Below are 13,999 nucleotides of genomic sequence, written 5' to 3' on the forward strand. Positions count from 1 at the left end.
AGAGTCACTCCTTTTGCTCCTTATGTGCTTCTAAACTGCATATTTATTCACTTGTTCCATTTTGACTAAACTTCTACTGTTCCTTTTATGTTGGCATTCTCCTTCTATTTCATGCTATTGTTCAGTCTTCTGTTTGCATTTTATTTGGGCTCAACTTTGTCCATATAATTCCTTACCTACCTTGTCTTCTCTATTTGCCTGTTGTGTAGTGATATGAATGTAATTACTAATGTATCATTTTCAAAAGAAGCAATTCAGTTACTCCTCCATATTTTATAGATGTGGTCAGTCAGTCACTTTGTCACCTTCGTTCCTTGAGGAGATCTGAGTGGACCCGCTCCCTCCACATTGCCTTTGTGCATCCTTCAGTTTTCCGTCCCGGTCTCTTCTAGATCCTTATTTACAGAATCGGCTAACTCCTGCTATTTAGCTGTTCCCATGTTTTTTTTTTCTTTTACAAATGAAGAGTCATCTCCTAGTCTTTCATTTCCTTACTGATCCTTTTGTTTTGCATTTGTTCTGGTTTATGCTATCGTTCTTCTAAAACACAGTGTTCTTGGCATGCCCTTATTTTGTACTGAACTATGATGTTTTATAATTAACATTTTATAATCTCAGTAAATAAATAGGATGCCTTTACATATGGTTTGATGGTCTAAAGCTTGAATGAAATCGATAATGAAATAAAACACAGAAATTGCTTCCATTCTTTAGTTCGTGAAATGACCCCTGGACTTCTAGAAAGCTTTTTAATCGTTTGCAGATGTTGTTCGAGTAATTTGTGGTTTTATAGACCTTGTGTTAGTAATTACTGCTTCCGGTAGGTGTATCCACATTCTATTTTAAGGTGTTCATTGAAGAGAAGGGTGCTTTTATTTGTGGTTAAATAGCTGTGCTGCAAAACATTACAGCAGTGTCCTGTAAGTCATCCGTTTGTAATCGCTTTGTACTACACGGTAGCCATTTTCTGTAACGGCAATGCTGAATAATACGATCAGCACGCGAATGAAATTTAATATGGCCATTGCAGCCATTTTCACGTTGAAGGCTGAACAAAACAATACGATCCAACGGCTAATTAAACAACCTGGAAAGTCTTTAATAATCCCATTTATTCATACTTGACCGACACAGAAGAACTGGGACAATTGAGCAGTGTTTGGAGGTTGCTGGCATTAGGATCTAAATTACCACAAAGTTTAAGAGACTTGTTCTAATGAAGAAAACTCTGCCTGCTGAAAGCCTCTTTATCTGTACTGTTACAACGACTAGTACATATGCATACAAACCTTAGTCAGGTGGCAAGGAGAAGGATAGGAAACACTTGCCTTGTGTATCGTACAGTGGAAAAGATAATTTTCGCATTAACGTGTTTCAAAGGATTTCACCCCAGAAACAAAATATGAGCAGAAGCTACGTTTATGTAGTTGGTAATTTTGAGGATCCACTTCTTAGCATCTCTGATTACAAGAAAAAGCTCAAAAGAACATCTTGATTAATAGGCAGTGTGAGATTAAGGGCTGTCCTTATATATACCTTTTGTGGACGGGATACTCCACCAAAACGTGACGAATATCCTGTCCGTCATATTAAAAGTGGTATGGTCTATAATGCAGTTGTAATACAGTGGAAAGAACATCTTGCACGTTTGTGAAGTAGCATCCAGTTTGCAAAACTCGAAATAAGGCCCTTAGGGCCAGATGTAGCAAAGGGTTTTACCCATTCTGTGTCTATGAGAAAATGTGTTTGTACATATGGCCCCTAGTGTGGAAATTCATATATACTCACTTACACACCAACACAGACATACAGAGATAGAGCAAGACAATATGTACGAATTATTGTCAAGAGTAAGACAGATGTATGTTTACAAAGACAAGCAAAGAGAAGAGAATAAATATTCCGATTTATGGATAGGTAAAATAAATATTTGGCCTACACATAATTACATTGAAGTGAAGTCTGCCGAAGGCAGTGGTGTGTTCACCACCGTGCACCTCCCTGTGCTGTCACTTGCACTTCGGCTCCTCCCAGGCCACCCGTGGACCTCCGCCAGCCATTTCATATTACACCTTACACCTTGCCTGATCAAGCAGACCGTTTACATTTGCTAGTAGACAGAATGGCTGCCTTGTATGCCAGCTTGGCGATAGAGGCGACAACAGGAAATGTTCCAATAGCTGACTGATAAATGTATTGTGTCGGACTACTGTCTGTGCTAAGAGTCATTTGGATTGATCCTGATGTCTGTGCCAGTTTTTGATAATGCTCCAATGAATAATGTATTGCATTTGTTGTCGAATCATCATTTTCTTCTCATTTTAAAGGCATTGTGTAAGCTACATATTGTACCAGATGTGTGGTGGGGAGTTTGTAATTAATTTTAAATGAAGTGGTAGCATGAGACGGTGGTGATTTATGTTCTTTGTTCATTTCTATCATGATTTTTGTAGATAATTGTTTTTATATCCTTTTCTGAAATGTATATACAAATAGTCCCATACATGATTCTATTCTTTCATTTCTACCACCAGGTTCCTAGTCAATCTCGTAGAGAAGTGATCCCCAGATTTAGCCTGTTAAGCATTTGCTTGGTCATTGTTCCATATGTTCATTTCATCATTCATCCATTAATCACTTGCATCCTGGTACTCAGATAGACAGCTCATGTTGAGATGGGTTCCCTGGGAAGTCTAGTTGAAGCGTTTTTTCTTAAGCAATCTGGGTAACCACATAAAGGAGCCTCCGACACTGACATTATCTCCATCCCCCAGGCTAGTGTACCTAGCAGCCCTGTCTCCGTTGTTTGTTCTGTATTGCCAATCTAGATAACGTATCCACCAGCAGCACAACTTAGAGTTGATTAATTTGAATGTACAGACACTGGGTGAGAGGGGTTTTAAAGTAAGTAGATGGTGTGAATGCACAAGAACATTGTTTGGTAGAAGATCATATTCTTTGTGTTGAGGATGAATAACCTCCTCTCAAGCTTCAGTTGATGGTCACTGTGTGTTATTCCGTTGTCAAGTCGTCTTCAAGTTTGTTGTAGTGTACATTGACAAACCACACCTCAGTTTCCATTTGTGCATACGTAAGGACCAGTGTGTGTATCCCATTTCTGTTTTGTGGTAGCCCGCTTATGTTCCTTTCATCCACACATGCAATATACTTTTCTTGTGTATTGTGGTAAAATGTGGGTATCAGATAAAAAAGCCCAAGTGGTCTAGAGGTCCACATTGAGAACAGATAACTTCTCGATCTCCACATATCACACCATGTGAATACCTGTTCATTTGCATGCAGTTGTGCTAGCAGAGGCATGGATGCACTTGTTAAATGCTTCTCATCTATTCTAGTGAGGTGGGAGAGATTCATATTGTTCGGATATCCAAAGTTGTTACAGAAAAGTGCTGCACGGTTCAAAGTCGTACATTGTCCTCAATATGATAAGTAACATAAATAAATGATACACAGGCAAGTAAGGCCTAACAAGCCACGAAAATGTTAGAGATGGAATGCGTAAAACAGCACATAACAGCAAAGGGGAGGAGAAACTTAAGTCCACATACCACTTTGCTATTGATCGCATATGCTATTCTGCTGGTGTTTCAAGCATATGGTTTTGTTTTGAGGTCTATCCTGACATACACTGCTTACCTTCGAAATTGACACTTGTACTTTTCACTATAAAACATTGATTGGATTCATATAGGCTTAGCCTAAACTGTTTAATAGTAGATCTGATGCATGGAAGTAATGCCTATGCAAATGTAATGGAATCATCATTCCAAAGTAAAAACTCTAGGCTTGCAAGCTTCCTTGCTGTAGAATACCAAGAAAGGACAGTGGTCAATATAGTGGAAACTTCTATGCTTGGGAAAAGGCTTTTCAACCTTCCCCACACAGTGTGGCATCCTTCATTCTTGGGTGCACTCTTGTGTGGCAAAACAACATCTACTGGAGGTTTCTATACTGTGTGAGAAGAAATGTGGGGATAAGCTCCGGGGGCCATTGCTGCATAAATATTGTTCTGGTGTTCTGGCCTTTTCTTAATATTTCCATGTTAGATGGACTACTATTCCTAGCCACACTCATATTTTTACCTTGGGAATCTCCAAAATAAAATTGTTTCAAGTAGGGTTTTTGAGCTTTAATCTGACCTTCATCATAAATTTAAAACCCAGAGGTCATTAATTATGAACCTTTAACATCTAAATGAGTCAACATGGTACTGCATTTTGTAGTTCTATGAAGGCTCGAGCGCATTCCTCAGCCTGAAATCGAGGTAAAAGGTGATTGTCATCCATGTCTTATGTATAAGACACTTGATACAATGCTGTATCAAAAGGAAACTACTGTGTCTTTGTTCCCTGGCGTGCTTAAGATTAGTAAACAGAATAAGTGGTTTTCTAGTAACACCTGAAGCTATGTGGCTTTGTCCTATTGCCCCCCTTGTTGGGGGCGATCTTTAGAAACTCTACTTGGCTACCTAATAGGAGTATTTCTTATACCTTTATGTCAAGCTGTGGTATTTGTATCTCTGCAGTATGAATGCCAACAAATCCCAGTGACCCAGGCTGTGGTGCACAGTGGACTGTTTTGTGGGATTACTCAAGCACATACTGTCTGGAGCATGTGTAGTGGTAGGGCAATGAGGAAGCTTTTACAGGTCTACTCTTAAAGAACCTGCATAGTGCTTTAAAGCTATTGCAGGTAAGCAAGGTTTAGTCTTGTGTCGGATCCTTTTTCAACACATTTCCGTTGTTTGGTGTTTTACATCCACTCTTCTACTCTCTACATGCATTTTAATGCTACGCAACTTAGGGCACGTTATGCATCCTAGAGTATTCTCTTTCATTCATTCATTCATTCGTTTGTTCGTTCGTTCGTTTACTTACAGTATGTCATGTTGAACCATACCCACCATTTTTGTACCCCCATATTGCTTCCATTGTTCCACTCCATTCAACAACATGATGGGTTTTGAGCTGTAAAGTTCCATTCCCAAGCAACCCCTCAGCCCTGTCAGAATGATGGGCTGGTTGGCTCATTGGCCGAGTGAACCGTGGGAAGTAAGAGACCTGTAGGTCCCGCTCAGTCAGTCGAGAAATCAGTGGTGTAGGAAAGGTACTGAGGGCCCTAAAGCAAGCAAGAAAATGGGTGTACTTACCCCGCCTGTGTAGAAAAAGTCACAAGTGGGGTGCAGTTGGCCCATCACGCCCCTAGCCCCAATGGCTGCATTATTAATAGCTCCACCACTGTAAGGAATCGCCTTAGTCATTGTAAATTTCCAAGGAACAACCACCTTATTCATACCAGTCACATTGGTTGTAAAGTGTCAAGATTGGGGTGGTGGCCAGGCCATTGATAACAAAGACAACATCAATGCATGCTGTGCAAAAAATTCGGCTACTTTTACTACGCTGAATCATACATAGAACAACTATGGCTCACTTGGAGGTGTTAAAGCCTATTACATTTGGGAAAAGTGCTTAATATTTATTGCAGATTCTTGTGATGGAAGTTAATTGTCAAAGCACAAATGTTTAACTAAGAAACACTTTTGCTGTGTTGTATCTCTTTTTTCCAGAAAACTCTTTGCCAAAACCAAAATTACCTGAAGACAGTGTTATTTCGCCATACAATACAAACTTAAGCTATTCAGGTCTTGCCACGGGAAATGGACTTGCAGATTTACCAGCAGGTTCAAAGGAGCATGGGAATATCCCCATTGTTGTTCCCCTAATTCCGCCACCTTTCCTAAAACCGCCAGCAGGTATGATCGCAAACCTTTCTTTTTAAGTTTTGACTGAATATTCATGACTCGAAGGCAGATGTTCGTAGTGCGAATGGGCGAAATTGTGCATCTTCACTTCTTAAAATTCCACATAAATATCGGAAACGTTTTCACATTTCATCAAATGTAATGAAATGTGTGATTTTCGTTTTTAGTTGACCATGGGAGAAAAGTCTCCAAAAGAATGTTTGCAGAAACTTGAGTGTTTGCTGATTTTGTTCGAGCAAAACATCCGTTAATCGTTTTTCACTTGTGCTCCTGAAAAAGACACTTGCATACTGACCTTTTGTAGGTGAATTTTCCTGCAAAAATAGGGAAAAGTAGTCACTAGCGTAAGTGAAAAAAATAAAAAAATTGTTGTTTTATGAAATGTGAAACTTTGCCCAATTATGTCAGTGAATAATGGATTCATACACTCCTAGCTGTTAGGGTACTAATGCCTGGCCTTGATGACTTTTATTCTGTACTATTTCATGTGCTGCTTTCAGCTCCCTGGGACAAGCAGTGTTGACACCTTCTGCCGGAGAGCAAGTTATCACTTGTGATTTCTTGGTACGCCTTTATGCTAATTTGAACGTGCAAATTTTGTCTCATATTGATATCTCAGTAAACGGACTTTAGCATATGTTGTGAGAAAGACAGATTATTAGTAGGCTTGCATCAGATTTTTTATGTACAACCTTGTCTACTCAATACAGTGGAACTGAACAACTGTATATATTTCAGTGGTTTCTCCTGCCTTCTGGGGCTGTACAAACTCTTCCCCTATCCGTAGCCTTGTGATCAGTATGAAATTGTAGCGTGGTGGTCACTACTAGCTGCTTTGCTGATGTTACACATGTACGAGCCTCAGACGTCATCACATATTGCAGTGTGGGATTCACAATTCCTCATACCTTTGGTGTCCTTGGAGTTTTTTCTGAATGACACATATGAGCAGCGAAAGGCACTACTATGTGTTAAATGCTGTGTTCTACCAACATCGAGTTTTAAATATCCTTCTGCCAAAATATTGTTTCCAGAATATCAACCACCACAATATCGTCTACATATATGTACAGTAATCTACACTGCTATTAAATATATGCTTATCTAAATACTTTTCTCCAGTATAATATTGTAGTTGATATTTTGGAGACAGTATTATGACGAGATGATATTTGTCACTCCGCACTGTGATGTATTGAGGCTTGGCCATTTATATAACAAGGATATCTGTGATGGCAGTGCTAGTGATTTTGTTGTCACGGTAATTCCAAGCCAGTGTATTCAGTGTATGGGTCAGAACTCTGCAAGAGTAAAAGAGTCTTGACGTCCTGTGTATTTCGGCTGCATCCCTTGTCATGTTTCATCAATTTGACTTTGTGTCACCTGAGGTTCTCCAAAGCACTTTCAGAGGTGTACATTTTGGGCTAACTGCTCAGTGTCTTTGTGCGCCTCCTTTGGGAAATAGTTAACAATTTGTACTTGTCTGGCTCTATTTTCAAATTGCTATCATTATAGGGTCAGTGGGGCACCGTCTTTAGTAGTTTCATGCAACAAACATTTTTTAGCATCTGTGATAAAGGTATTAGTTTGAAGATGACCTGCATTGAGAAGAGCTTTGATTGCGGTCAGTTGTTGTCAGCCCACTTTCACTGTAAGAGCACCTTATTTCTGAAAATGTGACTGCTGTTTCAAGGCAAAGGACGAGTAGGATGTGTGCTAACTACATCCCTATAGAGATTGGAATATTTGTATAGAAAAAAACTTCTTTCAACCTTCTAAATAAAGAATATCCCCATTGGCTGTCTCAAACTGCAAATGATGTTGGACACATACACACACAGGTATCTGACTCTGAGATCCATACAGGAAGAACTTTCACAGACAGATGTTGTCAGTCGGAGGGCATACACCGGTGATCTACTAAGGAGATACAACCATTCAGCTCAGTCCAGTGTATCCGTGGTCAGAACTCTGGGGCGGAGGCCCGTAGGCTTTTTTGATAAGATTGTGGTTGTGTTCAGGCAGACCTGACTGGAAAAAAATAGTGTAAACTTTTATTTACGGAAGAGACGCTCCTCTGGGAATTTGATAAAGAACTGAAAACACGTGATAATCTCATAGATTTTCCCTTACATAATGTCAATATGAAGGTGGTGTATCCCAACTGGCTGAAAGGATTACCTACAGACCAGATAACTAAAACATTAAGTGTCTCTCTGGCCATTGTTTAGACATTTTCCAGTAGACTATGCACTGCCATTCCCTAAATTGCCAGGGCCTTAGTTGTTATGAAGGACTCAATATTAAGAACATACATTTGAATTAAGTTGTTTCTTATCTGGTTGTTCTGAGATTCATTACTTTCAGGATTCGTTATATACTGATGTCTTTTGTCAAAAAAGCTAAACATTCTTTGGGATCTAAGGTTTAAATTGCCCAGGACAAGCTTTTTCTGAACCTCTTCCCAATGTAGTGGACTGACCATCCACCTGTATCCTCCACTTTTGTCTGTGAGGGTAGGACTTGTGACACTCTACATTTCCAGCTGTCAGCGTAGTAAAAAACACTTATTTTGGATCAAATTTACAACTCACTGATCTGGTAATAAAATAATGTTAAGTAATTCTTGACTGAGTAGCTATCAGCCAATAATATTAGGCATATTGTTGCTGGACCTTTCAATATGACAGTGATGGTAGAGACTACACATCTGTGATTTCTAGGTTTAAACATATTAGCTGCTTTGCTAACTAGTAGGAGCTTTGGACTGCACAATGGATCAGAAAGCACTATATAAGTACAGTTCAACACAGTGCATAGCAAACTCTGTCTTTTGAAGCTGACAAGTGGCCACGTTTGAGAAGTGTCTGCTAAAATGCATGTACGTTTTACCTCATTCATGCTTTTGGGATGGGGAAGTTAAGTGAGTATTAGAATCTGTCTACCTCATCTTCTTAACGTTTGACTACAGACAGCTTACCTGTCGGTTTCGAGTGCACATGTGATCAGCACAAGACCAGAGTGTTTTATGGATTGTTACTCTATCCCATTGACTTTTCATTAAGGTTTGGTGATGTGGAATGTAGTCGTATACAGCAAATGCAGCCAGAGCAGATCTCTCAGCTGAACAGCGTCTTCACTGTAGGCGGGGTTTCACACCGGAGGCTTATTGCGGAACCAGCGGTACTTGCAAAGCCTTCACCTCTGGAAGGTGGTTCTTTCTTGTTAATTCTCTGCAGAGCTTTTCACACACTGCAAGAAGTATTAGCTTTTCCAGTGCTTGTTGTTTTGTAACATAGCCTCTTAATCTGAAATCAGGAGTCAGTGCTCTAGCCAGTGTTTCTTGTAGTTGCCTAGTTAACCGACACAGTGGGAATTACACTTAGAAGATGTAATCAGACTCAACAGCAAAGTTTGTCTTTCCTGAATCTGAAACAGCTACCATTCACTCAATGTACACCTCTGTATTTAAGTTGGCATGATTAAGCGATAAAAGGACCATTTTGCAAACTCTTCATCTGCAGTATTTAACATAGAGAGGTTTTTATTTGTCCAGACCCCCTGCAGTGTGTGCATCAGTCACTTCATCATCTTTATGATGTCAATTAACTAGCCTTTCTTATCCAAATTGGTACCTCTTGAAAGTGTTCTTGGATGATCACCTGATAAAGTTTGAGAAGCAAGTCGTGGAGACAGACTACACAAAAATAATGTTTTGCTTTTGTGAAGGTGTAAACATATGTACAAAACTTATGAAGTACTGTATTGAGAAGTTGTAAACAGTATGAGCTCATAGCAGTGTTTGAGGATTTAGTTGGGAATTACATTTTAGCATATTGCAGTTCACGCTATCAACTGACTGCTACAAATAATGAATGAATGAATGAAACAGATGCTCCCGAGAGTGTCCCCGCACTAAAAGGACCAACCAGTGGTCATTAAGGTTTTAACATGACTTTCATCCAACTTGGGTTGACCAACATTTCTGGCTTCACTGGATAATGGTACCACTGTTAGCCAATAATGACTCTAGGTTAGCTTTCATATCTCCATATGGTTTACAGGCTGATTGTAAATTATCATCATCTAGTGGTGGCACTTAATGGCCTCTGTGAAAACGATTTTGTTATGGTGCAAAGGGGAAAATTGATTTAGAACCATTTTACATGTATATTTTGGAACTTCGAAGTGAATCCAATTTACTAGACTGCTTCTTTATTATGTAGCAAAATTAAAGGTATATTAATTTACCACATTTACAACAGGGTAGGAAAAGGCCAGCCAATCACTGAAAAATCAAAAATCCCCATTAGTAGGCATGTTCAGATAATGAATGTGCCTAAAGCACATAGACTCCAGCAACCTTTCCAGTTCCTCCCTCTGTTTGATATTCAAGAGCTGTGTGTGCTAGTATGTCTGAAGCTGGGGCTCCTAGTAAATTGCACACTAGCTCTGTAGTCAAAATTCTATGACTCAATTTGCAATAGGCCCAAGAAATATTTAAATTTCTTTTATAAAAATGGTTATCCTAAATAAAACACTTTTGATGCAATCTGGAGAAACAGGCCTAAAATGGAAATGTGTCCTCACTCCAATCTTTGTAATCTTATGTAAAAGGGCAACAAAGGAAGCAGCTGAATTTTAGCAGGGAAGATCACACTTTTCTTCTTCCCTAAAAATGGATTGTAAGGTACAGCAGTACTACTCCATTAAATGATCGAGAGGGGGGCAAGGCTAGACAATTCCCCAGTATATGTTTGTACTTGGACATATCTAATAGAAAAAAGTGAGGCATGGCAATCAAACAATTACTCATTGCTACAGACAGAACTTATTTATGACATTTGTGAGTAAATGTATTTTATTGATGTGTGCATGGCTGGAAACAAGAATGTAAAAAAGATTTTGTATGTCTAGAAGTAGATTCCCTGACAGGTAATTAAATGAATACACATACGTAAGATAAGAATGATTAAGTATTGCATAGCTAACAGCAATACACATACAATTACCCCAAGCTGATTAGATTCCATTTTATTTAGAAAACTGTCCCTATCCATGGAATCTCAAAAGCTATAATTCAAAAAGCACATGTCCCTTTTTTTGGTCCCCCTTGCTAGGAACTGATTTTGTAACTGTAGATGTTATAGTTATTGAAACCTTACCTAGACAGTGTGAACTGTTGACAGATATTTGGCCTTCTTATAGAGGATCCAATGTGCACCCACTGAGTCAGGACTAGGAAAGAAGCATTTATCTTAGAAACAATGGAGCTGCAAGATTCTTTCATGAAATACTGTAAAAACCCTTTATATTTCAGAATTTTCAAAATTGCCAGAGGAGTTGGCTCTTTTTTTCAAAATGATGCCTGATTTGCCGCGCTTCCAGAGGAGATCTCAGGACATCCTAGAACAACCCATTTCTAAAGACGAATATAAAAATACTCCTAAACAAAACTATACAGGTAAATTGGTGGATCTGACTGGATGAAATGTGGAGTTTTGTAAATTCTTGTTTAGTCCAGACTGCCAGGTTTGCTATATTATTTTGTGATCCATATTCTTCTCATAGAAGTCTTTGGAGTCTTTTGACGAGAATCGTAACACTTTCCCACAAGGGACAGTCTTAATATGGCCTGCTGTGGATATGTTGTTAAAAGAGATCTTCTTAGTATAACCTTCTGTGGATATATCCACAGATCCTGGAATATTAGTATGGATGATATTTTTATGGTGCACATATGTGGTTAGGTTGGGCAAGTGACAAAGGCAGTTTCAATGAAGTGTAGAGTTCTAAGGCTGGATTGAAAGAGGTTACTGGGTGTGGGAAGGAAGAAATGTAGTGAGGAATTAAAAGAAGGTATTGCAAGATGTTCAAAAAATGAATATGTAAAACTGAATGAACATTTGCAGGTTTGGATGGATCAGCAGTAGATTTCTTAAGTAAGAGTATGACAATGGCTGATTAGAAGCATAAAGCTTAAGTTCTGGAAATGAGAGAATAGTTAAAGCTTGATGTCAGAAAGGATATTGTGCATGATGAGAAGGTTAGATGTTTGATAATTTGGAGAATAAACAAGTGAGTTTGTGTACAAGTAAAAGAGAGGCAGAAAGTCTTAAGAATAGGAATGAGCTGGGCTGTGGATGCTAAGGAGAAGGCAGTTAGTTTTGTAGCATTAATTGGAGTGGGCAGTGGGGATTAAGACTGCAGGGATGGAACTGCTGAGAGTAAGCTGAGAAATGTTTTGATGTCCATGTGGTTGGAGGAGAAATATGCTGTACAATCTGAGTTGAGAGTTGAGACTGAGTGAGTGACCAGAGAGAAGGGTGTTGATGGTGTGAAGAAGTGTCTGTAGGTGAGTGTTGTGGGAGGGTGAGGTATTTAAAATATGTAGATGAAGCAGTGTTTAATTTCAGAAACCACACACTGTTGTTGTCCTTCTCTGTACTGTAACATACTTCTCATGCTTCTTTAGAAGTGCAGAATGTACACAAGTAGAAATCAGTTCGGGAACATGGTGAATGAAGCATCTCACGCCTCTGCCACCACATTGCCTCTCTTCTTTGGTTCTGGCAAGACATTCCACGTAGAATGGATGTGTTGGAAATGCAACTGTGATCCACTACATTTAACTACTCTGTACATTACAATAGTTTTTCTATGACTGAGGCAGTCATTACAAGTGAGGACCTGATAATTGTGGATACAATTATTAACTCCTATTACCTATTGTGATAAAACTGCTTCCATGATAAAGTTTGGTTGGTCAAACCGGCCAGGATAAAAAGGAAGAAAGAGGTCTACAAAATACTGGAACTTGAAAATGTTGATGCAGTCAGAACTAAAATCTACACGTTATGCCCAGTTTTAGGGGAATAAATTGCAATAGGTGATATTAAGAACACATGATACATAACATACCACATGCTATGATTGTTTTTCAGATGCAACAGTAATGAACCTAACATCAGGCCATTCGTAACAAGGGTCTAAAGCTACTCTACCAAACATCACAGTATGAGCGAATATCATGCGCCTCTACTCCTTTTATTATACATTAGATTCTTAGAAAGAGTTTTGATTGCCCTGGAGCTTTTGTTGGTTCAATTAAGCACCAACTTATTTCCCCCTTTTGTGGCCTAATAATGAGCTCCGATTGTTTTTCGTTGACATGTGCGGGGGGCACATTTTTGTAACCCAGTGAGGCAGGATAACCTAATGGCCCAGGTTTCACTTTTTCTGGCAGTGGAGCCGTTTGCTGCCTTGGTATGAAATTGATATGGCCATCTCTACTTTCACCTTCGGGAGATTTGAGCACACTGTTTCATGCTGCACAGATGACATCTTGCTATTTTTAACAGACTATTGAAAAGTAGCTCTAGTTATGAATACTAGGCTGACTGCCTTTCAGCTATGGTTGGATTGTGGAATTCATCTGCAGAAGACGGGGGAAATGTTCCATAATCTACAAGTGAAATGTATTCTGACAGATGAACCCTTCCACCTCCCTTAAAACGGTGCGAAGCCGACCACAAGTTTGGGGTTCCACTCTATTCAAAAGCAGTCAATTTGCACACTGTCCTATTGGCCTGTGGGGGGGGGGGGTAACATTCATTTTAAAGTGAGTGACACAGAGAGCCTCTACCTGTGGAAATATTTACAAAGAGTGTAAGATCCTCACAGGCCCACGAGTCTGTGGCTGTAGCTAGGTCCTGCACAAATTCAGCTCAGCCTTGTGTTGATGTACCTACAACATGGCTAAACACTGATAATTTGTCTCATTGGATTGCACACACTGTCCATGGGTCTACAGAGACCTGTACTCTAGATGTTTATAAACCTCTGTCGTAAATTTGTACAGAACGTGTCACAGCCCTGGAATCTACTTGCTGCCTATAGACCTTCAAAGACGTTGTTTGCATTTTGTGATTGACATGGACAATTGTAGCATTTTGTGATTGACTTGGACTATTGTAGCGTCTCTCCATCCTCATCCTACATAGGCTGAACAAAGACCCTTGACACTTTAGTGCAGGTATAAGTATTATTTGAGCACGTTGGAAAAGTTCTTGGAACTTGAATGTGGATACACTTACCTTCTAATCAATTAAAATATTATGCAAACAAAATCAGTATTGTCTGGTGGTTTACATGAAGAGCAAATTAATTGCTATTCAACAAAGCCCCAAATCCCTGTTGTGTTGACATTAGGCA

General features: G+C 39.3%; 1 protein-coding gene across 6 annotated transcripts in view; it reads left to right on the forward strand.

Moving 5' to 3' along the window:
• Positions 1 to 13,999, forward strand: part of SOBP (sine oculis binding protein homolog) — a 368,137-nt gene that overhangs the window by 81,307 nt on the left and 272,831 nt on the right. For 2 of the 6 annotated variants that reach the window (XM_069235440.1, XM_069235441.1), the window contains exons 3-4: positions 5,591 to 5,776; positions 11,106 to 11,249. The exons of 1 other annotated variant lie outside the window; for it this stretch is intronic. In XM_069235440.1, coding sequence (XP_069091541.1) covers positions 5,591 to 5,776; positions 11,106 to 11,249 — 330 coding nt within the window. The remainder of the gene's footprint in view (positions 1 to 5,590; positions 5,777 to 11,105; positions 11,250 to 13,999) is intronic. 3 more of the 6 variants (XM_069235442.1, XM_069235444.1, XM_069235443.1) reach the window with 2 other exon arrangements.

This window comes from Pleurodeles waltl, chromosome 5 (assembly GCF_031143425.1).
Source record: "Pleurodeles waltl isolate 20211129_DDA chromosome 5, aPleWal1.hap1.20221129, whole genome shotgun sequence".
In the NCBI taxonomy this organism is placed as follows: domain Eukaryota; kingdom Metazoa; phylum Chordata; class Amphibia; order Caudata; family Salamandridae; genus Pleurodeles; species Pleurodeles waltl.